This window comes from Muscardinus avellanarius (assembly GCF_963383645.1).
Source record: "Muscardinus avellanarius genome assembly, chromosome: 16".
In the NCBI taxonomy this organism is placed as follows: Eukaryota; Metazoa; Chordata; class Mammalia; order Rodentia; family Gliridae; genus Muscardinus; species Muscardinus avellanarius.
Genome location: NC_137802.1, coordinates 6029631 through 6057075, shown reverse-complemented (window position 1 = coordinate 6057075; position 27445 = coordinate 6029631). Strand labels below are relative to the sequence as shown.

At 57.6% G+C, this 27445-nt stretch overlaps 1 protein-coding gene across 8 annotated transcripts; it reads right to left on the bottom strand.

Annotated features, from left to right (window-relative positions):
* Window positions 1-1101: 1101 nt before the first annotated feature.
* On the bottom strand, window positions 1102-27324 carry SREBF1 (sterol regulatory element binding transcription factor 1; the record flags this gene model as incomplete). Of its 8 annotated transcripts, XM_080712112.1 has the most annotated exons (20): window positions 1102-1331; window positions 1790-1901; window positions 2007-2207; window positions 2329-2494; window positions 2626-2758; window positions 2845-2954; window positions 3170-3278; window positions 3743-3911; window positions 4011-4177; window positions 4263-4524; window positions 4661-4839; window positions 4947-5148; window positions 5266-5480; window positions 6783-6897; window positions 7567-7788; window positions 7871-8008; window positions 8100-8275; window positions 9513-9959; window positions 15403-15498; window positions 27234-27324. In XM_080712112.1, the coding sequence occupies 20 exons, from the start codon at window positions 27322-27324 to the stop codon at window positions 1102-1104; spliced, it is 3540 nt and encodes a 1179-aa protein (XP_080568238.1). The 8 variants fall into 8 exon arrangements, with proteins under 8 accessions (XP_080568238.1, XP_080568239.1, XP_080568242.1 ...); XM_080712113.1 differs by lacking the exon at window positions 15403-15498; XM_080712116.1 differs by lacking the exon at window positions 15403-15498 and having other exon boundaries at window positions 6783-6870.
* Between the last annotated feature and the right edge of the window lie 121 nt (window positions 27325-27445).

Genomic DNA, 27445 nt, shown 5'->3' with positions numbered 1-27445 from the left:
CATATGACTGTAAAATGGTAAACGTGTGTATTATATCTGGCCTCGTTACATAGTGTATATATATGTATACATATACATATATATAATATATATGAAGATGTAAATGTTAAGACGACTAGTGTTCTTATTAGTATATTGCTTCACACTGAAGATTGTGTGTATCGAGCTGTTTCTAAAAGATGTTTATTTTCCTTAAGAGTTAAAAAAAAAAAACCAGTCATTGCATTCAGAAAAAAAAAAAAAGTCAATAAAGATAACGACGATTGTTTTGGAAGTCTGCAGCCCATGGATTCCGACCAGATTCTGCTGGGAACAAGTCCAGGCGGTGGGTGGGGCCGGAGGGAAGGGCTGGGGGGCCTGCGGATGGGGTTGGGGGGTTCTGCCCCTTGCGGAGGGAATGGGAGACACCTGCCCACGTGATCACGGCACGAGCCGTCCTCAGGTGTGTGAGAGGACGTTCAGGGACCCAGGTTGTAGCCTCTGCCCCACAGGAGCCCTTGGGGCCCTTAAGGACACCGAATATGCCTTCCTGTGTCTCCAGGTGGGAAGCTAGGAGGTCGGCCATGCAAAGAATATGGCCCGGAGGTGAGTGGGACAGTCCGGTAGCGATCACTGCGAGAAGGGGGTCAATTCTGTCCCGGTTAAGGGATGGGAAACGTGAGCCTAGGTGCTTGGGGGTAAAGGAAAACTCCAAGGACTCTGGTCAGTATGTCCACCGACGTAAATACACACCCTTCCCCCCAGAGGAACGAAGCCCAGCTTATAAATAAGTTCGTTTTTAATTCTCTGTACAAAACTTCTCGACCTACGAAAATAAAAGTTTGCAAACAGGCAAAGTAGCACGTGAGCTACACTATATACACAAGTCTCCCCCAGGCTGGGAGGGAGCGGCGCCTGGGGGGCAGCCCCCTCCCACCCCGCTGGCCCGGGGAGGGTCCTCGGTCTAGAAAGCCACTAAGGTGCCTGCGGGCTCCTGCAATTCCCCCGACCGGCCACCAGAGGTCAGCAGCACCCCGGCGGCCTCCAGGCAGGCCGGGCGGCGGGCTGGGGTGATGATGGGGCGCGCATCCCTCGGAGAACTCCCAAGATGCCGCCGGGGGTCTAGCTGGAGGTGACGGTGGTCCCGCCGCCCAGGCGCATGAGCATCTGCTGGCAGTCGTGCAGCAGCCGGCGGTCGCCCAGCTTCTCCAGCGTGCGCGCCGCCTCGGCCAGCATGCCCACGCGCTGCCCGGGCGCGGCCAGGAAGCCGGGCGGCAGGTAGCAGGAGGCCAGCAGCAGGGCCTCGGCGTGCTCCCGCCGCGTGGGCCTGGGCTCCAGCTCCGCCGCCGCGCCTGCGCACACGGGGCCGCGTCGGGGCGTGGCCTGACCTTGGCCCCGCCCCCGTCCATCAGGCCCCGCCCCTGACCTCCCGCACAGTTGCAGGACCTCAGGGTACTTGAGTCTAATGTAGCACTGTCAAGTAACTATGTCTCTAGGTGTGTGTCTTTATATATTTATTTATTTTTGTTACTGGGGTTGGAACCCAGAGGCTTTCTACCTCCGGGCTATACTCCCAGACCTATTTTATATTTTATTTGGAAACAGGGTCTCACTAAGTTGCTGAGAGCCTCACTCAGTAGCTGAGGCTGGCTTCGAACCTGTGCCTTTCTCAGCCTCCCAAGCGCGGGGATTACAAGCCTGCGACACCACGCCCGGCTTAGGTGTGTGTCTTATACACACGCACACGCGTGCATGCGAACAAGCATGAGCCCACCACCATCGCCCCATAAGGATAGCCACCCCAGCTCACCTCCTTTCGCACCCGGGCCCGCCCTCCGCCGCAGACTGCGGTCCAGCAGCTGGTGTGTCCGCGCGGGGCTGGCCCCGGCCATCAGCCGGGCTGTGGCTTCATGAAGGAACACCTGGAGGAGGAGGCCGGGGGTCTGGAGGGTCCCGCCTGCGGCTCGCTCCTCCCCCACCGCCACCCCAGGCCCCTCGATGTCAGGCAAGGCCCAGTGGACACTCACCCTCCGCATGGCAGGCCGGAAGCTCTGTGCCAACCGCCGCAGGCCACTCAGGTCCAGCTGGAAGCCGCGCAGCTCCAGGGCAGAGGCCTGGGGCCCGCCGCCAGCGCCCTGGGTGCCCTGGGCGGAGGCCGGTGGTTGCTGCTGCCGCCACAGGCTGGTGCGGACCACCAGGAGCAGGTCACTTAGCAGCAGCTGCAGGGCCTGGGGGCCAGCGTGGAAGCGGGTCAGGGGCTCCGGAAGGGGCGGAGCCACCCTGCTGACCACTGCACCCCGCAGCCTCCCTCGCCCTCCCGCCACCCGCCAGGCCCGGCCCACCCCTTACCTTGTCGATGGTGCTGCCGGTGGGCGTGGCTGCCAGGCTGGCCCGCAGGTACTCGCTGGCCTTATCGCACAAGGCCAGGCTGGCCGGGCCGGGCTCTGCCTTTCCACGGCCCAGCAGGGCCCGGGCTGCCTTGAAGGAGTGCAGAGCCGCCCTGGGCAGGGGTCTCCTGTCGGGGCCAGGGCATACAAGTCGTGGTTGGACTAGACCCCCCTGTGCCCTGGCTCCGGATTCCGTGGACCCCGGAGGAGTCCGGGCTGCACCCGGGTGGGAGGATCTGCCCCACGCGAGCTCACTCACTCGGTCTCCTGCAGGGCTTGGGGCAGGTGCTCCACCATGGCGTACAAACGCTCGGCAGCCTCTTCGTCCCGCCGCAGCCAATGGATCACCACAGCCGTCAAGGCGGCCCACCACTTGGCTACCAGGTCTGTGCCTGCAGGGAAAGGAGGCGCCTGAACCCCGCGGCTGCAGCGAGCCCGGGCTGGACACAAAGTCAGGGGCAGGGGCCTCGGGGCTCACCGGGGGTGGCAGCCACGCTGCAGCTGATGGAGAAGCTGCAGGCGGGAGGCCCAGCGGCATCCGAACAACTGGTCAGCAGCTGCAGGTACCCGAGGGCGTCTGAGAATTCCCTGCAGCAGGGGAGGATTGGCTGTCAGGATAGACGGCCGGGGTCCTTCAGAGTCCTGGGGGAATCTGTGACCCGCACACTACCATCTCCACCTGCCTGGCCAGCAGAGAGCAGCCCGGGTCTGACCACCCCCCTAGGTCCCCGGACATGGCTCTTTCCCACACTCCATGCTGACAAGGTCCTGCCTGAAGGGGTGGGGGGCACGGGATTACTCACCTGTCCCCATCAGCTGACCCGGGGCTGGGGCCGGGCTGGACCACACAGTTCAGAGCTCTCTCCAAGAGATGTTCTCGGAACAGCCGAGTCACCTGGGCCAGGGGGTCCACTGTGGGCAGGAGGGAGGAAGGGGATTGGGACCCCCTCCTTCAATTTCACGTCTCTTTTGAGGTCTTTTTGGGTGGGCTGGGTCTACAACCAGGGCCCAGGGGAAGCGCCGCTAGGCCCAGGGAGCAGGAAAGTAAGGAGATTCGTGCCCCAAGGGGCAAGGCTCAGTAGGGAGATGACAGGGCCCCAAAGCCAGGCTGCCTGGTCACACACCTGCCGTGGCCCGCCCTTTCTCCTGTCTATTCCACCTCCCAAATCAACTCTCTGCCTCCAGCCCCGGTGCCAGCTCTGAAGAGCCTCCCTGGCCCAGAGTGCCCGCCAATTAATTATCCTCAAGCCCCGCAGCCATGACCCACACAGGGAGATGAACCGGGGTGGTTGGGGACATTAACACACAGGGGATGAGCGGGGCCGATGGGAACGGGGGGGACAAGACCCGAGACAGAGAAAGGGTTGACAGCGCACCTGGGTTACCGGCCAAGCTGTACAGGCTCTCCCGCGGGGCGCTGCACACGGCCCAGTCCCCGTCCACGAAGAAACGGTGGCCCACGGGATGGCAGAGCCACTGCATGGTCGGAGGTACCGAGCCGCTCTGCACCAGGCTGGCCTGGCGGGCGCTACTCAGGAAGAAGCGCTGTGGGGGAGAGGAGCGGGGCTGTCACACGCACACCAGGCAGGGCCACGCCCGCCTGGTACGCAGCTCCCGCGTTCTAAGCAGCCCCCACCCGCTCACCGTCAGAAAATGCAAGGCCCTGGGCAGGCTGGTCTTGACCCTCAGAGCGGCCGCCACATAAATCTCTGCCAGCGTCGCCATGGATACAGCATCCCCCGCGCACTCCGCCAGGTTCAGGGCACTGAGCGCCAGGTTGGTGGCAGTGAGGTGCCCGCCGGTGCACTTCCCTGGAAAGCAGACGGGAGTGTGGGAGGCCGGGAGGTGACCGCAAGCCGCCGAGAACTACAGGCCCGGCCTCACGCCTTCTCGTACCCATGGCATGCAGCTGGTGCAGTTTATGGTAGGCGAGGGCGGCGTCCCGGGCACTGGCACGCACATCGGCCCTCAAAGCGCAGTCCCTTCGCAGGCCCCCGGCCCGGCCTGCCAGCCAACGGCCCACCCAGAGTCGCTGCAGCACGTGGCGGGTGAGATTCCAGAGTAAGCTGCAGGCCAGGTCCAGGTGGGAGGTGGGCAGGGGCCGGCCCAGTGCTCGCAGGGCCAGCCACAGCTGCTGAGCGGCCTGGGCAAAGTCCCCCTGGGAAGGAAGGTTTCCAGGTAAGAAGAGGGGCGTCCAGGGTGTCTCCCTGTGTCCCCGGGGTCAGTGGAGGGATGGAAAAGGAGAAAGAGGCAGGCTCTGTGGCCGCCCACTCTCCCGGGGGCCAGTCCCTTACCCGGGCCAGGTCCAGGTCGGCCTGCTTGCGATGTCTCCAGAAGAGGACGGCCGGGCCCGAGTGGGGGCGAGTCACAGGCTCCCCGTAGATAAACAGCAGTGCCAAGGAGACCAGCACCAGCAGCCCGTTGACCAGCCAGACCAGGGGCGGCAGCAGCCACTGGGCCCAGCCGGGGCCATCTGCGGGCAGCGGGAAGCCAGGGATGCAGTGCCCAGGCGATCCAGAGCCCCCGGCCCAGAGCCGAGCACTTACACCCCACCAAAGGTGCCCCATCGCCCCGACCTACCTCTGCCCTCTGTACCCAGCATGCTGCGCCCGGAACCGTGGTGGACACTGGTGGTGTCCGAAGGGCTGGGAAGGCCCCGGCCGCCCAGCAGGGAAGCCAAGGGGTTGCAGGACAGACAGAGGAAGAGGAGCGTGCAGAGGGCCAGGCGGGAGCGGTCCAGCATGCCCCGGCTGTGGGAGGGCGGCAGCGGCTCTGGCTTGACCTGGCAGGAGTGGGTAGGGTGGTGAGGGCAGCCCAGGGCCCAGGGTCATAGGGGCTTCTCCTGAGCCAGTCCTGGGGCTCGGAGGGGAAGGGACAGGGGAAAGCTGCAGGGCCTGACCTGTCCGTCCTCGAAGATGGGGCTGTCGGGCTCGGAGTCGCTGGTGTTACCCCCTCCGCCGCCCCTGCTGCCGAGGGACAAGGGGCTGCTCTGGGAGGGCGAGCCCGCGTCTGAGGGCGGTGGGGTCAGTGTGTCCACCTCGGGCTTCACGCCTTCCATGGGCACGTCTGTGCTTCCTCCGCTGCCACAGGCGGACACCAGATCCTTCAGCGATTCTACTGGGCAGGCAGGGGTAGCAGAGTTGGGGGGCGCACGCTGGCTACCCTATCGACAGACGGGAGCTTGGGGCCCGGGGTGAGGTGAGCGTCACGAGATGGCCTCGCCTCTGGGGCCCGGGAAGCTGGGACAGAGCCAGGTCGCAGCCACAAGGGCCATTTGAGGCCCAAGTTGAAAGTGGAACCAAGGGGTGAAGGCGGGGCCAGGACTAGGGCGGGGCTAGAGGAAGTCCTTCGCGCTGTGGGCGGGGCTAGAGAGGGCAGGGTCCTGTGAGTGGAGCTAGAGGTAAAGCCAGGGCCTGGTGGGCGGAGCTAAAGAGGCCAGGTCCTGTGGGCGGGGCTGGGGAAAGCTGTTGCTGTGTGGGCGATGCCAGGGAGGGCAGAGTCAGGTGAGCGGGACTATAGCCAAAGCCAGGGCCTGGTGGGCAGAGCTGAGGCGGCCAGGTCCTGTGGGCGGGGCTAGAGAGGAGGCCAGGTCCTGTGGGCGGGGATAGGGGAAGTCTGTTGCTGTCAGAGGGCAGGGTCTGGTGGGCGGAGCTAAGGAGGAGGTCAGGTTCTGTGAGCGGGGCTAGGGGAAGTCCATCGCTGTATGGGCGGGGTTGGAGAGGGCAGGGTCGGGTGGGCAGGGCTAGAGCCAAAGCCAGGGTCTGGTGGGCGGAGCTAAAGAGGCCAGGTCCTGTGGGCGGGGCTAGGGGAAGTCTGTTGCTGTGTGGGCATGCCAGAGAGGGCAGGGTCAGGTGGGCGTGGCTAGAGCCAAAGCCAGGTCCTGGTGGGAGGAGCTAAAGAAGAGGCCAGGTCCTGTGGGCGGGTCTAGGGGGAAGTACATCACTGTATGGGCGGGGTTAGAGAGGGCAGGGTTAGGTGGGCGGGGCTAGAGCCAAAGCCAAGGCCTGGTGGGCGGAGCTAAAGAGGAGGCTAGGTCCTGTGGGCGGGCCTAGGGGAAGTCCATCGCTGTGTGGGCAATGCCAGAGAGGGCAGGTTCAGGTGGGAGGGACTATAGCCAAAGCCAGGGCCTGGTGGGCGGAGCTAAAGAAGAGGCCAGGTCCTGTGGGCGGGGCTAGGGGAAGTACATAACTGTATGGGCGGGGTTAGAGAGGGCAGGGTTAGGTGGGTGGGGCTAGAGCCAAAGCCAAGGTCTGGCGGGCAGAGTTAAGGAGGGTAGGCCCGGTGGGTGTGTCCAGGAAAGTTCAGCCCTGTGTGGGCGGGGCCAGAGGTCAGGATACGGTGGGCGGGGCTAGAGGCAAAACCAGGGCCCGGTGGGCGGGGCTAGAGGCCAGGCACAGACGAGAGAAGGGGACTCACTGCTTTTGTGAGCCGCAGTTCGCAGACTCAGGTTCTCCTGCTTGAGTTTCTGGTTGCTGTGTTGTAAGAAGCGGATGTAGTCGATGGCCTTGCGCAAGACGGCAGATTTATTCAGCTGCAGGGGGTGAGAGGGGGCAAGCACGGTTGGCCAGTCTGGCCTGGCCGCAGGTGGCAAGGCAGCTTGCGACACAGCCGCCCTAGGGCCCTGGCACTCGTCCCTTCCGCCCGGGCATTCCTCCACTGATGTCCCCAGTGCATCCACATCCGGGGCAGAAATAGGGATCAAGGTGTGAAATGCCCACAAGTTGGACGTGGGTGGCGCACACTTGTAATCTCAGTACTTGGGAGGCTGAGGCAGGAGGATGGCAGGTGGATGGCAGGTTGGAGGCCTGCCTCAGCAAAAAAAAAAAAGAAAGAAAGAAAATGCATACAACAGGGGCCAGCTGCCGTTATTCTTTATTCTTACCTTCTCCGCCTCCTTCAGGTCTCGGCTGGCGTATTCCCTTGGACCCCCCAAGTTTACATTTGAATTTTTTTTTTTTTTTTTTTTTTGCAGTACCAGGGATGGAACTCAGGGGCATTCTACCTCCAAGCTACACCCCCAGCCCTATTTTTTTTTTATTCTTTATTTTGAAACAGGGTCTCATTGAGTTGCAAAGGACCTCACTAAGTAGCCGAGGCTGGCTGCGAACCGCGATCCTCCTGTCTCAGCCTCCCGCATGCTAGGATGACAGGCTGCCGGGGCCCTGGGTGCTGAAGCCCCGCCCCCAGCCTCTGCCCACACCTTGGCCTCCGTGCCCACCACCAGGTCCTTGAGCTCCACGATCTTATCATTGATGGAGGAGCGGTAGCGCTTCTCGATGGCGTTGTGGGCGGTGCGCTTCTCTCCTCGGCTCTGGGCTGAGCCCGGGGTCTTGCTGCCCGCCGCCAGCCGGTTGATGGGCAGCTTGTCCGGGTCCACCACCAGCGGGACGGTGGCCAGGATGGTCCCGCCGCTCACCAGCGTCTGCGGGCCGGGCTCATATGACCAGGTGGACATGTAGGGGTTCGGGGCCCCCCAGCCCTTCCCCCCCAGCCACCCCACCCACCTGCAAGGGTCCCGTCTGCATGGCCGTGCCGGGGGCCAGGGGGCTGATGCCCGCGGCCTTCACAGCGGCCCCCACGTCTGTCTTCATGGTGGTTAGGAGCAGTGAGTCGGCTTTGATGAAGTGGGGCTGCAACAGGACCTGGGGGTGGGGACGGGGTGGGGGGCTTAGCCAAGGGCGGTGTGTCCAGGTCAAGGGCTGTCACCTCCCCATGTCTGGCTGGACCTCTCACCGGGACCTGCTGGATCTGGGAAGCCACGGTGGTTGTTCCAGGGGCTGCGGTGGCTGTCAGCAGCTGCTGAGGGGTCGTGCTCTGGACCTGGGTGTGTAAGGAGACGGGTGGGCCCCCCGGCGGGGAAGCCAGCGGCGGGCCAGGCAGTGGCTGCTGGGTGCTTCCGGGAGGGGTCCCTGCAGAGACAACGCCTTGAGCACTGGCTACCCTCACCCCTTTCTTTTTCCCTTTTTCTTTTCTCTCTTTTCTTTTTGTTACTAAGGATTGAACCCAGGGGCATTCTACCTCCTAACTACACCCAAGCCCTTTTATTTTATTTTTATTTTTACTTTTTTGCGGTACTGAGGGGCATTCTACCTCCGAGCTACGTCCCCCAGCCTTATTTTTTATTCTTTATTTTGAAACAGGGTCTCACCGAGTTCCAAAGGGCCTCACTAAGTAGCTGAGGCTGTCCGAGAACCATAGGCCTCTTGTCTCAGCCTCTCAAATGCTGGGATGACAAGCGTGCGCCACCACGCCCGGCTTAAGTTTTTGTTTTTGAAACAGGGTCTTGTTAGGTTGCTAAGAGACTCGCTGTCTCGCTGAGGTTGTCCTCGAATATGTGGTCCTTCTGTGTCAGCCTCCCAAGTATTGGGACTACAGGCGTGTGCCACCATGCCTGGCTTTTTTCTTTTCTTTTTTTATATTGGTACTAGGACTTTTTTTTTTTTCCAGTACCAGTGATGGAACCCAGGGGCATTCTACCTCCGAGCTACACCCCCAGCCTATTTTTTTATTCTCTATTTTGAAACAGGTTCGAGTTGCAGAGGGCCTCGCTAAGTAGCTGAGGCTGTCTGGGAACCGCGATCCTCCTGTCTCAGCCTCCCGAATGCTGGGATTACAAGCGTGCGCCACCGCACCTGACTTTTTTTTTTTTTTTTTTTTTTTTTGGTGGTACTGAGGATGAAACCTAGGGCTACACTCCCAGACCTATTTTTTCTATATTTGGAAACAGGGTCTCTTAAACCAGCTGAGGTTGGCTTCGAACCTCTGTGATCCTCCTGTCTCAGCCTCCCAAGCGCGGGGATTACAAGCACACCGCGCCTGGCTTTTTTTTTTTTTTTTTTTTTAAACAGGATCTCCCTAAGCTGCCGAGGCTAGCCTGGAACCTGCGATCATCTTCCCGTCTCAGCCTCCTCTCTCCCCCACTTTCAACCCCAGCTCAGATTGTCAGGTGGCCAGAGATGAGTCATTACCCCTTAACCATTATCCATTCACTGATCTAGACAGGTCCTGCGTCTTTGGCACCAAGGACAGGGTACTGCTGGCGACAGAGCAGAGAGACTGAACTCCTGAAGCCTGCAGAGTCCTCCTCTTCTTCCCTGTCCCTGACAACCTGACCCACTATCCCCTCCCCACACACAGCCCCCTTACCGGTAGAGAAGCCGCCAGAAGGGCTGGAGTAACCCAGCACAGGGGCTGAGCTGAGCGGCGGTGGGGCAGGGGCTGCAAAGTTCTGGGGCAGGAGGGCCCCGGGCAGAGGCTGACCACTGGGGGGCTGCGGGGCCTGGGGCTGCAGGATGGTCAGCGGTGCGGGTTCTTCTTTGATGCCAGGCCTGGGGGAGAAGGGAGGCACGGCTGGGTACATCTTCAGCGGGGCGGGTGCAGACTGGGCAGGAGTCAAGGGAGGTGGTGCCGCTTTGGGTTCCCCCAAGAAGGCTTCCAGAGGGGAGTTCAGTGAGGCAGGAGGCGGAGACAAGCTGCCCGGACAGCTGGCGCTGGGGCTGGCCGGCTCTGGGTCCCCGGCGCCGCCCCCGGCGTAGGGCGGATCAAAGAGGCCAGGGAAGTCACTCTCCTGGTTGTTGAGCAGCTGAAGCATGTCTGCAGAGAGGAGAGAAGACGCTGACCACCGAGCGGGGCCGCGGCTGCCTGGCCCCCTGTGCCAGCGCCCAGGGCACGCACGGCGGCCCCCATGGGGGTCAATCCACAGGGACAGAAGCCACCCCGGCAAGCCAGTGGTCGCCCGTCCTGGCGCATGGGGCTGTCCTTGTAAAACCTGGACAGGGTTGCCCCTCACCCCCAAACCCTGTGAGGTTCAGACCCCACCCCACTGCTAGCCCGGGCTGAGCTGGGGCCTGCCTCCTCCAACCAGCCTGTGCAGGGACATCTGACATCCTCAATCCACCGCAGACAGTAGGGCCCACCCTCCTTCATTCGTCCGTCCATCCATCCATCCATGCATCCATCCATCCATCCATCCATCCACCCGTCTTAAGCCTGTAACAAGCGCCCATACCATGCCCGGCAGTGTTCCTGATTGTGAAAAGACAGATAAAAATCCCGGTCTAAAGTGGATTACAGGTTCGCGGCCTGTCTCAGCTACTTAGTGAGGCCCTTGGCAACCTCACCCTGTTTCAAAATATAAAGAATAGCCGGGCGTGGTGGCGCACGCTTGTCATCCCAGAGCTTGGGAGGCTGAGACAGGAGGATCACACAGGTTCGAAGCCAGCCTCAGCTACTGAGTGAGGCTCTCAGCAACTTAGTGAGACCCTGTTTCCAAATAAAGTATAAAATAGGTCTGGGAGTATAGCCTGGAGGTAGAAAAGCCCCTGGGTTCCACCCCCAGTACCACACACACACACATACACACACACATAAAAAAAAAATAGGAATGAAGGTGTAGCTCGGAGGTAGAATGCCCCTGGATCCAATCCCCAGCACCAGCAAAACAAAAAAATCCCTGTGTAAACAGGGCCTAGCGTGAGCCCTGTAGTAGCTGTGGTCTCAGATGCTGGGAAGACAGAGGCAGGAGGACCAGGGAGCCCGGAAGCTCAAGGCCAACCTGGGCAGAGTAGCAGGATTCCACCTCAAAAACCATAGGTACCTGCCTAGAATAAGAACTTTCATATTGTGTGTGTGTGTGTGTGTGTGCGTGCGCGCGCACGCGCATACTCAGGATGGACCCCCATTTCCCTGCTGCACCCCAGCCTGTCCTGCACGTTGGTGCACACCGTGGTCAACGTCTGTTTCTGCCTTTGCAGCACCCGCACCTCTGGAGCGCGACGCGGGCGCTCACACAGTTCTGTGGACTCCAAGCCGCGCCACGCGCTTGCTTAGGACACGGCGGCCTCTCCTGCCCTTTCCAGGCTCCATCGCCAGGATCTGGCTAAGTGACGCAGTGCCCAGAGGGCCCCCTTGGGCTTCTGTGAAACGGGGTCCAATTCACACACCTGACAGGTCTGGGTCTGGGGAGGGGACGAGCCATAGCAGACAGCAGAGGGAGGTAGCCCAAGGCAGGGGGGCCACAGGACAGGGAGGACCTTCACACAGGGCAACGGGCCGCAGTCCCACGCACTGGCCACTCCTGGGCTCTTCCTGGAGAATGTCCAGCAGGATCCTCTGGACACAGAATGTGTGGTGCTGGGGGGTTGAATCCAAGGGCACTTTACCTCTGAACGATACCCCTACCCCCACATTACATTTTCTTTCATTATTATTATTATTATTAGCGATACCAGGGATAGAACCCAGGGACATCCTACCTCTGAGCTACACCCCCAGCCCTATTTTTTATTCTTTACTTTGAAACAGGGTCTCACTGAGTTGAAAGGGCCTCACTAAGTAGCTGAGGCTGGCCGTGAACCGCGATCCTCCGGTCTCAGCCTCCCAAATGCTGGGATGACAAGTGTGCGCCACCACGCCCGGCTTGTGTTTTATTTTGAAACAGGGTCTCACTAAGTTTCTGAGGCTGTCTCAGCCTCCCAAGTCCTCGGATTACAAATGTGCACCACCATACCTGGCTGGACACAGAATCTGAGAGGAACGTAGAGACTGCTAAGTAGAGGTGACGTCACCCGTCCCCTCAATTTACAGGGGAGTGCTACACGGGGTGTGGTAACACACATTTGTAATCTCAGCACTTGGGAGGCTGAGACAGGAGGATCACAGGTTCGAGGCCAGCCTCAGCTACTTAATGAGGCCCTTTGCAACTCACTGAGACCCTGTTTCAGAATAAAGAATAAAAAATAATAGGGCTGGGGGTGTAGCTTGGAGGTCAAATGCCCCTGAGTTCCATCCCCAGTACCGAAATAAATAAATAAATAAATAAACGAAAATTCTGAAAAGAAAAAGTTCTGGAAAGAATGCAGTGCCCTATTTGACAGATGAAGAGACTAAGCTGTAGAATTATTGGCCCCGGAGCCAGGGGTGGTGACACACGCTTATAATCCCAGTACTTGGGAGGCTGAGACAGGAGGACCATGCAGGTTCGAAGCCGGCCTCAGCAGCTTAGTGAGGCTCTCAGCAACCTGATGAGACCCTGTTTCCAAATAAAATATGAAATAGCAACCAGGCGTGGTGGCGCACGCTTGTCATCCCAGCACTTGGGAGGCTGAAACAGGAGGATCACGGTTCACGGACAGCCTCAGCTACTTAGTGAGGCCCTCTGCAACTCAGTGAGACCCGGTTTCAAAGTAAAGAATAAAAAATAAGGCTGGGGGTGTAGCTGAGAGGTCGAATGCCCCTGGGTTCCATCCCCAGTGCCGCAAAAAAGAAAGAACGAAAGAATTACTGGCCCCTGTCTTACTGAGTCAGAAAAACTAAGTCCACACCCACCTGCGCCCTGCCCCCAACCCTGCCCACTACGCCTACTATCTTGGAGACAAAAAGGACAGGCGTACCAGGAGAGCCACAAGCAGCCCGGGAACAGGCAGCAGGATGCAAACCCAGGTCGACAGGACGGGGAGCTGCCATCACCTACCCATTCTTCGGTGGGACAGCCAGAGCCTTGGGCCTGAGCCAGCTGCTGGCCAGTGTATCTCTGTGTGTCCTGGGCACAGGCCCAGGCCCTGCCTGCAGCCAAGTAGCCTCGGGACCCAGGTCCGGCCATTCACTGCCTTCCTTTCCCCTCTATAAAAGCCAGTGCTGTCCCTTCTGACTCCTTCCTCCTCGCACAGACTGGGACTGACTCCTCGGCCTGGCCACGAGCCCTCTACCCCAGCTGGCGGCCAGCAACCTGGCTGGCCCAGCTCAGGGCCCTCTTACCCACTCTGCGAGGCCACCTACTAGGTCAAAGAGTTCTCTGGGATCCTTGAACACAACTCCAGGGAGCCCCCAGTGCTCCTAAGTACCCCACCTGACTCTCATCCCCTCCTCTCACCAGCCCTCAGTTTCTTTCTTTTTTTTTTTGGTGGTACTGGGGGTGGAACCCAGGGGCTTTCTACCTCTGGGCTATACTCCCAGACCTATTTTATGTTTTATTTGGAAACAGGGTCTCACTAAGTTGCTGAGAGCCTCACTAAGTAGCTGAGGCTGGCTTTGAACCCGTGCGATCCTCCTGTCTCAGCCTCCCAAGCGCGGGGATTACAAGCGTGCACCACCATGCTCGGCAGCCCTCAGTTTCTTAATCTGCACAATGGAAAGGATTAAGCCCATTGGAGCAGGGCTGCCTGAGGCTTTGCCTGAGAGGATGGAGATTCTACATTGCCTACCAACAGGTGTCCAGGCAGGATAGTTACTATAGGAAGAGGCCAGCAGCAGGCTCAGCCTCCCTGGACCCCTCGTGCAGAAATGCTCTGTAGGCAGCCAGGCACCGTGCCAGGTGCCAGGACTTGGGAGGCCGAGAGAGGAGGATCACAGGTTCGAGGGCCAGTCTCAGCAAGTCAGTGAGGCCCTCAGCAACTCTGTTTTCAATATAAAATAAAGCAAGAGCCGGGCGTGGTGGCGCACGCTTGTAGTCCCAGCATTTGGGAGGCTGAGACAGGAGGATCGTGGTTCGCGGACAGCCTCAGCTACTTAGGCCCTCCTTAACTTAGTGAGACCCTGTTTCAAAATAAAGAATATAAAACAGGGCAGGGGGTGTAGATTGGAGGTCGAATGCCCCTGGGTTCCATCCCCAGACCCGCAAATAAATAAATAAGTAAACAAATAAATTAAATAAAGCAAGGAGTGTTGACCCATGCCTGCAATTCCAGATCTTGGGAGGCTGAGACAGGAGGATTTCAGGCCAGCCTCAGCAACTTAGTGAGACCTTGTTTCAACATAAAGAACGCCAAGGGTATAGCTCAGAGGTAGAATGCCCTGGGGAACCCCAGTACCAAAAATTTTAAAATAAAAAAGGATTGGGAGTGTAGTTCAGAGGTAAAATGCTCATGGGTTCAGTCCTCAGTAAAACAAAATACACACACACACACACACACACGCACGCGCGCGCACACACAACACTTCGGGGCTAGGGGCTGTAGTTCAGTGGTTGAATGCTTGCCTAGCTTGCCCTGGGTTCAATCCCCAGTACTACAAAACAAAAACCAAACAACAACAACAACAACAAAATCCTCCACTCTTAATTTTTGCCAGGAATAGTTATGTGAGCCTGGAATCTCAGTACTTGGGAGGCTGAGACAGGCAGGTCACAGGTTTGAAACTTAATGAAGGTCCTCAGGAACTTGGTGAGACTCTTGTTTCTTTTTCTTTTTTCTTTTATTTGAGACCCTGTTTCAAAAAATAAAATAGGACTGGGGTATAGCCCTGGGTTCAAATTCCAGCACCACACACACACACACACACACTCACACACACCCTAAAACCCAGTTCGTGGGCCCTTCAGAATCATGTAGGTCATGAAGTTATAGGGTTCTTTTATTTTTTTTTAATTTTTTTTATTTTTGGCGGGTCTGGGGATGGAACCCAGGGGCATTCGACCTCCGAGCTACACCCCCTGGCCTCTTTTTTTATTCTTTATTTTGAAACCGAGTCTCACTGAGTTGCAGAGGGCCTCACTAAGTAGCTGAGGCTGTCCTCGAACCGCGATCCTGGGGGTCTCAGCCTCCCCAATGCACCACCATGCCTGGCTTATGGGGTTCTTTTAACTGCTCACCCCAATCCATGTGAGCCCCTTTGATAGGAAGGAAGCGGAAACCCAGCAACAGAGACTGACGATTTAGACCACCCAGAACTCCCACCTAAGGTGCCCTCAAATGGGCAGGGCAACCAGACAGGCCGGTCAGACTCCCTGGCCGACTGAAGGACCACCCCGCTCCCTCTGCACCTTGCCCAGAGCGGGTGCAGAGAACGTGGAGAAGGACCCCCAAGCCCCTCAGTTCCAGGGTGCTGATGCTGAGTCTCTGAGCAAAACCCTGCCCTTCGGCTGCAGGAGGAGGGGGTCACGATGCCAGGTTAGGGGGGGCCCACCAGCTCCCCTGGCTCTCAGTCCGCGCTAGCTCGGGAGGTGGCCTCCACGCCCCCCTGGGCGTGAGAACCGGACCCTGGGCCGCAGCGGAGACCCAGGCAATGTGATCAAGGGGGGGGGGGGTCAGCCAAAAAATACCTTCGAACGTGCAGTCCATGGCTCCGCGGTCCGCGCCCCGCCCCCTCGGGGCGTCCAGGCGGCTGGCCCTGAACCGTGTCCCCGCGACGACTTCACCTGTCAAGGCGCCGCGGAGCTTTAAGGCCGGCCAGCGCCTCGGAGCGCCCCGCCCCGCCCCGGCCACGCCCCCCGCAGGCCCCGCCCCGGCCACGCCCCCGCCGACTGCGGGCCGGGCATGGGGTGAGCGCGCTCGGCCAATCAGCGGCCGCGCCGCCGCCTCACTCGGGCCCCGCCCCGCCCCGACGGCGGCCGGACTCGGGTTGCACCCCGCGGCGCTGAATGGGGCCGGGGTTACTCGCGGGCGTCCGCCTTTAACCCGCTCGGCGCCGGCGTCCGCGGGGGTTACTAGCGGTCACTGCCCCCGCCCCAGTTCCGTTAGCACCTCGGAGCAGAGCGGCGGGGCTGGGGGTCAAGGCCACCCTGAGCGAGCTGCCAGCAGGCCACAGCCTGCTCCCCCAGGAAATAAGCCCCTCCTAGCTCCCTGGTATGCTTGAGAAGTAAGAAGACAGATGACATGGGGGCCACCCTTAGGTGCCTCGCCAAAGGCCAAGGGCTCGGGTATGGTGGGAAGGCTGGGGCAGGGACGTCCCCTCCTGGGGCTGCCCCAACTTGGGACCACCCCTCACCCCATGGAGGGGGGCTGATGGTCCGCGGTTCCAGAAGGTCACTTGGGAGCAACCGTGACCTGAGGAAAGGGGGCCTTCACCCCAAATCCACACCCCGGCTCCCCTGACTCTCAGCCCCCCGCCCATCCCTGACAAGTTCCAGCAAAGTGGCACCCCCTTCTAGGCCCGACCCCCGCCGGTACCATGTGGAACCGGATTCACTTTGCACTGCAGGTCCTGGTGGGCCAGAAGGGGACCAGTTTCGTGCAGAAGCAGGAATGGCAGGCTGTGGGGCGCTGGGGGTGGGGTGCCTGAGCCGGCTCCCCCTCCTTGGCCAGCACCTCGGCTTGTCCTCAGACACAAGGCAGCCTTCCCTCCCCGTTGCAGCCTGGGACACTGGCTGCATCCCGCACGGGATAGCCAGTGCTGGGGTTCAGGGGACCCTTGTGACCCCCGATCTCCCTCTCTCCCTGTTTAAGAGCCTAAGCCGGAAGGCTCAGCAGTGCCCGGCTCACCCCACCCCCACCCCGCTTCCAGAGCCTTCCTTCCTGGCACTCCGCTCAGCCTGTGGGTGCTCACATGCAGCGGCACCCCTCAAAACAAGAACAGAACACTGCTCTTGGAACCATCTAACCTGGCCTGAACAGCTAAGAACAAGGAGTCCTGGCCTCAAGGGACAGGGGGCCAGAGTCTCACTACCTGCAGAGGCTTATCCTCCTACCTGTGATCCTCCAGTCTCAGCCTCCCAAGAACTGAGGTTACAGGCGTGCGCCACCACGCCTGGCATCGTTCAGTTTGACAGATGGCCTTTATTTATTTATTTTTTAAGTGGAAAATTAATAGAGACAAGCCGGGCGTGGTGGCGCACACTCGTCATTCCAGCATTTGGGAGGCTGAGACGGGAGGATCGAGGTTTGCGGACAGCCTCAGCTACTTAGTGAGGCCCTTTGCAGCTCAGTGAGTCCCTGTTTCAAAATAAAGGATAAAAAATAGGGCTGAGGGTGTAGCTCGGAGGTAGAATGCCCCTGGGTTCCATCCCTAGTATCTACAAAAAAAAAAAAAAAAAAAAAAGCTGGGCGTGGTGGCGCGCGCTTGTCATCCCCACGCTTGGGAGTCAGAGACAGGAGGATCGCGTAGGTTCGAAGCCAGCCTCGCTGGCTTAAGAGACCCTGTTTCCAAATAAAATATAAAATAGGTCTGGGAGTGTAGCCCGGAGGTAGAAGGGTTCCATCCTAGACTCTCCACTTTTTGTGTGTGTGTGGCACTGAGGATTGAACCTGGGAGCATTCTACTTCCAAGATACACACCCCCAGCTCTATTTTATCTTTATTTGGAAATAGGATCCAACCACTGCCACCTTCAGCCTCCACCCTCAGCCTCCCTCAGAGGCACAGGTGAGGCGGCTTTAGAAGACCCTGCCTTTTTTTTTTTTTTTTTTTTTGTGGTACTGGGGTTCCTGGAAACCCTTCTCCAGGCTACACTCCCAGACCTATTTTATATTTTATTTGGAAACAGGGTCTCTTAAGCCAGCGAGGCTGGCTTCGAACCTGCGCGATCCTCCTGTCTCCACCTCCCAAGCGCGGGGATTACAAGCGTGCGCCACCACGCCCGGCAAGGCCCTGGCTTTTTAGCACAGCCAGGCAGCAACAGAAGCCTCGGGCCTCGGGCCACCGCCTGCAGGGCCCAGCTCTGTCACCTCCAACCTGTCCAACCCTCACCGGCCTACACTCTGAGCAAACTTAGCCCCTGCAGCCTAGGACAGCGGCACCTCCGCCCCCAGAGGGCTGGTCCCCGAGGCCCACACTGACCTCTCTGATAGTATGCGAGCCTTCCCAAGCACCCACTGGGTGTGGGGCCTGTGCCTGGAGCTGAGGTCCACCTCACAGCTCAAACACCTGCCTCCCTGGAGCTTCTGTTCCAGCAGGGGGCGCCACTGTGGGGCATGGTATATTCATGGAGAAAGGTATTGCAGGTGGAGTTGAGAAGGGGAAGGAGCCTGAGGAGCCCTGGAACCCAGGCAGCCAGTGCATCTGAGAGCCAGAAGGGAGGAAGGACAGGAGGTACAAAGGTCCTGTGGTCAGTCTAAACGTGGTATGAGGATGAGACAGAGGAGACGTTGCTATAGCTACTCCCCCGGGACAGCCCAGGAGTGGGAATCCCAGCCCAGGTTTGCCCAGCTCTGACACCTGAGCCAAAGGCACCGGTCCTACGGATGCTGAAACTGTCCCGGGTTAGTCAGGCGTGGTGGCGCACATGCGTCATCCCAGTACTTGGGAGGCTGAAGCAGGAGGATCGCAGGTTCGCGGCCAGCCTCAGCTACTTAGTGAGGCCCACCGCAACTTAGTGAGACCCCGTTTCAAAATAAAGAATAAAACAAAAAAAAAATAGGGCTGGGGGTGGAGCTCGGAGGTAGAATGCCCCTGGATTCAATCCCTAGTTTCACACACACATACACACACACACACACGCGCGCGCGCGCAGTGGCTCCTGGGACCCCGCCACCTTCTCTGACTGCAGGTTGGGGGAAGGGTGGCACCCCGGTCACCTGCGGGCACTGGCAAGGTGGCGGATCCTCTGGCTCCCCCAGCCCCTCCTCCATGCTCCTGATAACTCAGGTGAGCAGGTGCCGCGTCCAGAGCCAGTCATGTAGGCAACAGGGGCACAAGCCGCCCTTTGTGCGCCCGGAGCTGCCCCGGGGGAGCAAGTGTGTGCCCAATTCCCAGAATGGGATGGGCTGACCACAGGCCCCAGGCACACCCGGGTGTGGCCCGTTGATGGACAGGGAAAGGGAGGCTCAGAGGACGCCGCGCCGCAGGCTCACAGCCACCAAGGGTCTGACACCTGTTCTACTGACCCCAACCGTTGAGGAAACAGAGCAGAATTCCAGAACAGAGAGGAAAGCCGGGCGTGGGGGCGCACGCTCCTAATCCCAGCATTCGGGAGGCCGAGACAGGAGGATCACGATTGGAGGACAGCCTCAGCTGCTTAGTGAGGCCCTTTGCAACTCAGTGAGACCCTGTTTCAAAATAAAGGATAAAAAATAGGGCTGGGGGTGTAGCTCGGAGGTCAAATGCCTCTGGGTTCCAGCCCCAATACCAAAAAAAAAAGTGCGTGTGTGCGCGCGTGTGTGTGTGTGCATTCATGTGTTAGTGTTATGGGGATTGAACACAGGCCTTTCTACCTCTGAGCTACACCTCAGTCATATTTTACTGTTTAATTTATATTTATTTATTTATTTATTTATTTATTGTGGGTCTGGATGGAACCCAGGGGCATTTGACCTCCGAGCTACACTCCCTGCCCTATTTTTTTATTCTATATTTTGAAACCGGGTCTCACTGAGTTGCAGAGGTCTCACTAAGTATTTTACTGTTTATTTTTAAACAAGGCCTCTTTTTTTTTTTTTAAGCGGTACTGGGGATTGAACCCAGGGGTAGGGCTACACCTCCTCAGCCCTATTTTATTCTTTACTTGTGGAAACAGGGTCTAAGTTATGGAGGGCCTCACTGAGTTGCCGAGGCTGGCTGCAAACCTGTGATCCTCCTGTCTCAGCCCCCCACGTACTGGGATTACAAGCGTGCGCCGCCATGCCCGGCAGCTATTTTATTTTTTATTTGGAAACAGGGTCTCCCTGAACTGCAGAGGGCCTCGCTAAATTGCTGAGGCTGTCGGAACCTGTGATCTCTGGTCTCAGGTCTCCCAAGTACTACAATTACCACCACCCCTGGCTATTTATCTATTTATTTTGTCTATGGTACTGGGGATGGACCCCAGGGACGTTCTGCCTCCGAATTACACCCTCCTCCCTATTTTTCTACGTTTTAGTTTGAAACGGGGTCTTGCAAAGTTACTCTGCACCAAAGCACTAGCTTTGCAGGCGTGTGCCCTTGCTCCTGACCACTCCAGGCTCCTGGGGCTCCTGTCAGGTGCTGACATCCCAGGGTTTTCTCTACAGAGGTCCCTCCAGGTTGCAGCCCCAGCCTCACCCAGCCCCAGGGACCTGGGTGGCGGGGAGCGCACTGCGGCCAGGTGCCTGCGCCACCCGGCGGGTCTCCGGCCGTCAGAACCCTGTATCATGCTACTTATTTTATTTTATTTATTTCTTGTACTAGGGATGGAATCCAGGGGCTTTCTACCTCCAGGCTAAACCCCCAGCCCAGTTTTTTCCTTCTTTCTTTCTCTTTCTTTCCCTCCCTCCCTCCCTCTTTCCTTTCTTCTTTCTTTCTTTCTTTCCTTTCTTTCTTTCTTTCCCTCCCTCCCTCCCTCCCTCTTTCCTTTCTTCTTTCTTTATTTCCTTCTTTCTTTCTCTCCCTCCCTCTCTCTTTCCTTTCTTTCTTCTTTCTTTTCTTTCTTTCTCTTTCTTTCCCTCCCTCTTTCCTTTCTTTCTTCTTTTTTTCTTTCTCTTTCTTTCTGTCCCTTCCTCCCTCTCTCTCTTTCCTTTCTTTCTTTCTTTCTTTCTCTTTCTTTCCCTCCCTCCCTCCCTTTCTCTTTCCTTTCTTCTTTCTTTCTTTCTTTCCTTTCTTCTTTCTTATTTCTTTCTTTCTCTCTTTCTTTCCCTCCGTCTCCTTTCTTTCTTCTTTCTTTCTTTCTTTCCTTTCTTTTTTTCTTTCTCTTTCTTTCTGCCCCTCCCTCCCTCCCTCTCTCTCTTCCTTTCTTTCTTTCTTTGGAACCCAGAAGCTTTTCTACCTCCGGGATACACTCCCAGACTTATTTTCTACTTTATTTGGAAACAGGGTCTCACTGAGTTGCTGAGAGCCTCACTAAGTAGCTGAGGCTGGCTTCGAACCCGTGCGATCCTCCTGTCTCAGCTCCCAAGCGCCGGGATTACAAGCGTGCGCCACCACGCCCGGCCCTGTGTCATGCTAGTTAATGCCACGGTGCGCAGGCTGTCCCTGTGTCCCGGGAATGTCCTCTTCTATCTCTGCCCCCTGGAAAATTTCTAATCTTCCCTCAAAATGTGTTCTGACGTCATATGAGTCTTGGCTTACTCGGCCTGGTCCCTAATCCACTGACCTGACTTCCCTGTGAAACCCTTCTGTGCCCTCCTGTCCCCGGGCTCTTCCCGGGGCGACACGCGGGCTCCCTGACTCTGAACCCAAGCTGTCACGTGGCCACCACCAAGACGCTATTCAGCTCCAATTCTCAAGCTGGCCGGAGTCGGGGCCCTGCAACAGAACTCAAGTCATTTGAGAAGCTGGGAAGTAACCCAGGAGCCCAGCGCAGCAGCGACCTGGACGAATCCCGTGTTGTTTTTGAACCCAGGAGCATTCCACCTCCGAACTCTATTTCTAGCCCTATTTTATGTTTTACTTGGAAACAGGGTCTCGCTAAGTTGCTGAGAGCATCGCCAAGTTGCAGAGGCTGACGTTTTGTCTTTTGTTTTGCGGTACTGGGGATGGAACCCAGGGACATTCTACCTCCAAGCTGCACCCCCAGCCTTATGTTTTGAGTCTTTTTATTTTTTGAAACAGGGTCTCACTGAGTTGCAGAGGGCCTTGCTAAGTAGCTGAGGCTGACCGCGAACTGTGATCCTCCAGTCTCAGCCTCCCGAATGGTGGGATTACCAGCGTGTGCCGCCACAGCACTGCTGAGGCTGACTGAACCTGCAGTCCTCCTGTCTCAGCCTCCCAAGTACTAGGATGAGAGGCGTGTACCACCATGCCACCATGCCGGCTCCTGGTTGGTGTGTGTGTGTGTGTGTGTGTGTGTGTGTGTGTGTGTGTTACTAAGGATTGAACCCTGGGCCGTTCTACCTCTGAGACACACACACACACACACACACACATATATATATATTTATATTTATATTTATAAATATAATTTTTCCCCCATGGAGCTGAGTCAGAGAAGAATGTTCAGGGTGGGCCGGGCATGGTGGTGCACACTTGTAATCCCAGCATTCGGGAGGCTGAGACTGGAGGATCGCGGTTTGTGGTCAGCCTCAGCTACTTAGTGAGGTCCTCCGCAACTCAGTGAGACCCTGTTTCCAAATAAAGAATAAAAATTGGGCTGGGCAGGGCGTTGGCACAGGCTTGTAATCCCCGCACTTGGGAGGCGGAGATAGGAGGATCACGCAGGTTCGAAGCCAGCCGCGCTGGCTTAAAAGACCCTGTTTCCAAATAAAAATATAAAAAATAGGTCTGGGAGTGTAGCCCGGAGGTAGAAGGGTTTCCAGAAACCCCAGTACCACACACAAAAAAAATGGAGCTGGGGGTATAGCTCAGAGGTAGAATGTCCCTGGGTTCCATCCCAAGTACCACACACACAAAAATAATAATAATAAAAAAGTAGGGCTGGGGGTGTAGCTCGCAGGTAGAATGCTCCGGGTTCCATCATTCCCAGTTTCTTTTTTAATGTATATATATTGCAATACTGGGGATGGAACCCAGGGGCATTCTACCTCCAAGGGACATCCCCAGCCCGATTTTTTTTTTTAATTCTTTATTTGAAAACAGGGTCTCGCTGAGTTGCAGAGGGCCTCGCTAAGTAGCTGAGCCTGTCCGCATACGACGATCCTCCTGTCTCAGCCTCCCGAATGCTGGGATGATGAGCGTGCGCCCCCACGCCCGGCTGCCCCAGGCCTATTAAGCAGCTGTCCCCGCACATGACCCTCTGTGGGCCCCACAGGCTGAGAGTCCAGTCGGCCCCCAGGGTCAAAGGGCACACCTGCAAGGTCGCCAGGAGACGAGGCCCGCTGCCTCCGTGCTCCCTCCGGCTGGGGCCCCAAGCCCGACCTGGCTCTACCCGTCAGCAGGCAAAGTCCAAACTCCGGTGTTTGTGTCTGGCAAAGTGACGATTGGGCAGAAGGTAACTCACAGCCACCTGGCCGCCTGAATCCTCCTCTCTGTCCCTCAAACCTGTCCCTCACAGACACCAGGAACAAACACACGGGGGCTCAGAGAAAGACACTGCCTTCCAGAGGAGGTCCCTGCAGTTCCGAGAGGGCAGGATGCTTTTCCTAGGACAGACAGCAGTCGGGGCCACGCGGGAGGGAAGACTTCGTGCCCTCTGCTGCCCTAAGGTTAGACAGACCAGATGCTAGAAGGCAGAAAAAGACCTCAGAAATAGAACAGGCCTGGCGGGAGAGGCCCCTCGCGCCCTGCCCCCAAAGGCTCTGGACACGGGTGAGGGACCGGGACACCGTCCCAGGGCAGGCTGTGCCTGAGCCATGGGTTCGGGGCGGGTGGATAACATCTCAGGAGGGCCAGGTTTAGCAAACCCTGCAGGTCTCAAATGCCACACTGAACCGGCACGCTGGCGCACGCATCTAGTCCCAGTACTTGGGAGGCTGAGGCTGGAGGATCGTGGGTTCAAGGACAGCCTCAGCAAGGAGTGAAACTTTCATCAACCTAGTGAGACCGTTTCAAATAAATAAATAAATAAATAAATTGGGGGTGGTGGTGCACACCACCTCAGCTACTTAGAGAAGCCCTTTGCAGCTCAGTGAGACCCTGTTTCACAAAATAAAGAATAAAAAAATAGGGCTGGGGGTGTAGCTCAGTGGTAGAATGCCCCTAGGTTCCACCCCCAGTACCACAAATAAAAATAATAATAATAAGCCGGGCGTGGTGGCACAGGCTTATAATCCCTGCGCTTGGGAGGCGGAGACAGGAGGATCGCGCAGGTTTGAAGCCAGCCGCGCTGGCGTAAGAGACCCTGTTTCCAAATAAAAAAGTATAAAATAGTTCTGGGAACGCCGGGCGTGGTGGCGCACGCTTGTAATCCTCGCGCTTGGGAGGCTGAGACAGGAGGATCGCGCAGGTTCGAAGCCAGCCGCGCGCGCTGGCTTAGGAGACCCTGTTTCCAAATAAAAATGTAAAAATAGGTCTGGGAGTGTAGCCCGGAGGTAGAAGGGCTTCCAGGAACCCCAGTACCACCAAAAAAAAAAAAAAAAAGAACTGGGGATGTAGCTCAGAGGTAGAATACCCCAGGTTCCATCTCCAGTACTGAAAAAAAAAAAAAAATTGGTCTGGGAGTGTAACCTGGAGGTAGAAGGGATTCCAGGAACCCCAGTACCACCAAAATAATAATAATAATAATAATAATAATAATAATAATAATAATAATAATAATAAGGCAGGGGTGGTGGCACATGCTTGTAATTCTAGCATTTGGGAGGCTGAGACAGGAGGATTGCATTCAAGGACAGCCTCAGCTATTAGTGAAGTCCTCCTAAACTCAATGAGACTCTGTTTCAAAATAAAGAATAAAGCCGGGCTTGGTGGCGCACTCTTGTAATCCCCGCACTTGGGAAGCAGAGACAGGAGGATCACCACAGGTTTGAAGCCAGCCGCGCTGGCTTAAGAGACCCTGTTTCCAAAACACAAAAGTATAAAATAGGTCTGGGAGTGTAGCCCCAGAGGTAGAAGGGCTTCCAAGAACCCCAGTACCACCAAAAACTAAAAATAAAAAATAGGGCTGGGTGTAACTCGGAGGTAGAATGCCCCTGGGTTCAATCCCCAGTTCTGCAAAAAAAAAAAAAAAAAAAAAAAAAAAAAAACAGAGAGAGAGAATATATAGGTTGTGGCCACAGCTTGGTTCTGAATCTTGGCTGTGATGAGCTGTGTGACCTGAGGCAAGTCATTCTCCCTCTCTGTTCCCCAAGAGCCTCACCTCTAAGGTGAAGACCCTAAGTTCACCCCGCTGGGGCCGTGGGGAGCACAGGGCGCGCGGTAAGCCTCCCTCCGTGTGAGCCCTGTTCATGTATGAGCCTCGGCTCCACCAACCAGAGAACGTCTATCTAGCACGCCGGGCAAGCGAGGCCCTCCCCTGCTCCTCAGTGCCTCCCAATCCTCACTCCGCTCAGGGGACCTGGCCCAGCAACCCCGCCAGGTGACCTCGGCGGGCGGCCACACTGAGCCCGCCCAGCTCCCAGCACGGCAGAAGCCTGCTCAGGTCTCTGGCTGGCGAGCCTCCTCCCGGGGCCTGGTGCGGCGGATGTGGGCAGAGCCGGGCCTTGGGGGCACTGAAGCACGGCTTAAGAGAACAGAGCAATCTCCGTATCCATCCATCGTATCCATCCATCGCAGGCGGGGGATGAGGCCACCTGATCCTTCTCTGGCTACTGACATGAGCAAGGCAGGTTCTGATCCGCGTGCGCCAGTGGGTCCCTCTGTGGGGTCACAGGCCGGGGAGTGAGGGGCACCCAGGGCTTGAAGCCAGGAGGAGTCGACCTCTGAGCTACACCTCCCAGCCCTTTCCCCCCCCCTTTTTTTTTTTTTTTTTTGGTGGTACTGGGGTTCCTGGAAGCCCTTCTATCTCCGGACTACACTCCCAGACCTATTTTTACGTTTTTATTTGGAAACAGGATCTCCTAAGCCAGCGCGCGGCTGGCTTCGAACCTGCGCGATCCTCCTGTCTCTGCCTCCCAAGCGCGGGGATTACAAGCGTGCGCCACCACGCCCGGCCCTTTTCCCCTTTTTATTTTTATTTTTGAAATGAGGGGTTGGTTGATCTCAGCCAGGCTGGTGGTGGCGCACGCTTGTCATCCCAGCATTCCAGAGGCTTAGAGAGGAGGATCGCGGTTCACGGCCAGCCTCAACTACTTAGGCCCGCTGCGACTCACTGAGACCCGGTTTCAAAATAAAGAATAAAAAATAGAGCTGCGGGTGTAACTCGGATGCCCTGGGTTCCATCCCCAGTACCGCACAAAAATAAATAAATAAACAAATAAAATAAAATGTGTGGGCGGCGCACTCTGCCAGGTCGACCACAGACTGCCAGAATTTCCTGCGCGCCATAGTCTGGGCTGCGAACACCTGACTACACAGGCCTCTGCTTGCACGGCCAGTGCACACGTGGGGAGACAGACTGCATTTTTCCTATTTTTCTATATAAAATAAAATGCCAGCCTGGCGTGGTGGCGCACGCTTGTAATCCCAGCATTTGGGAGGCTGAGACAGGAGGATCGTGGTTCGCGGACAGCCTCAGCTACTACTTAGTGAAGTTCTTTGCAACTCAGAGAGACCCTGTTTCAAAATAAAAGATAAAAATAGGGCTGGGGGTGGAGTTCGGAGGTGGAATGTCCCTGGGTTCCATCCCCAGTAACCCCCCACACACACACACACACAAGGGGCGGAAGGGACCTGAGAAGTGGTTAGAGTCTGTCTAGCCAGCCGGATGCCCTGAGTCCCATCCCTAGCACCTCAACAAAATAAAATAAAAATAAACCAAAATAAAATGTGTAGGCGGCGCCCCTGTTCTCTGGACCAGGCCCCAGGCTGGCTGGTGGGTCCATCCCCTTCCTGGGCTCCTCCTCAGCCTCCTCAGTCCGGCACCTTCCACCAGCTCTGCACTTGGAGGTCCTGTGGGGGCCTTCCCCTGCACCCCACTTCCCCGTTGACCCCGGGACTGAGCCTCGGTTCTCAGCTCAGATCAAGACACCTCTCCTGACGGCTCTACCCAAAGCCTTCACACCCTGCTGGCATCAGAGCACTGTTAAATATCCGTGTGCGGCCGGGTGCGGTGGCGCACGCTTGTCATCCCAGCATTCGGGAGGCTGAGACCTGAGGATCGCGGTTCGCGGACAGCCTCAGCTACTTAGTGAGGCCCTCCGCAACTTAGTGAGGCCCTGTTTCAAAATAAAGAATAAAAAATAGGGCAGGGGGTGTAGCTCAGAGTTCGAATACCCCTGTGTTCCATCCCCACACACACACACACACTAAATAAAGAAAGAAAGGCAGAATAAAAAATTGGGCAGGGGGTGTAGCTCAGAGTTAGAATACCCCTGGGTTCCATCCCGCCCAACACACAAATAAATAAATAAAGAATAAAAAATTGGGCAGGGAGTGTAGCTCGAAGGTCAAATGCCTCTGGGTTCCATCCCCAGACCCGCAAATAATAATAATATAATAATAATAATGATAATAATATCCGCGTGCGGTTTCCTCGGGAGTTTTGTTTGCAGAGAAGAGGCAGAGAGCGCCTGGGTCTGTCTGGGAGCCCTCGGCGCCTCGGACGGGACCTGGCATTCAGAAGATGCTCAGTGAATGGATGCCCAAGGCGGCCCGAGACCCAGCGCCCGGCAGCCGCGCGCATGCGCACGAGGCGAGCTGAACTCCGGGCCGAGGGAATGACCGCGAGTAACCCCGGCGGGCGGGCGGGGCCGGGGCGCCGGCGGCTGCCGCCCGGGACTGAGCGCGCGGGGGGAGCCCGGGGCCGCAGCCGGGGGTCCCGCCCCCCACTCACCTTCCACGTCGGTCAGCAGCGCGGTGTCCAGCTCCCACAGCTCGGCCAGCGTCTGCTCCATGGCCGCCTCGCCCAAGGGCGGCCCGTCCATGGCGCAGCTGCCGCCTCCGGGAGGCCCGCCGGCCCCGCCGCGCGATCGCGGCCCGCCCTGGCCTCGGTGCCGGCCCGGTGGCCTCGAAAAGTACCTGGGACACTGGGTTCCCCCAGAGGCC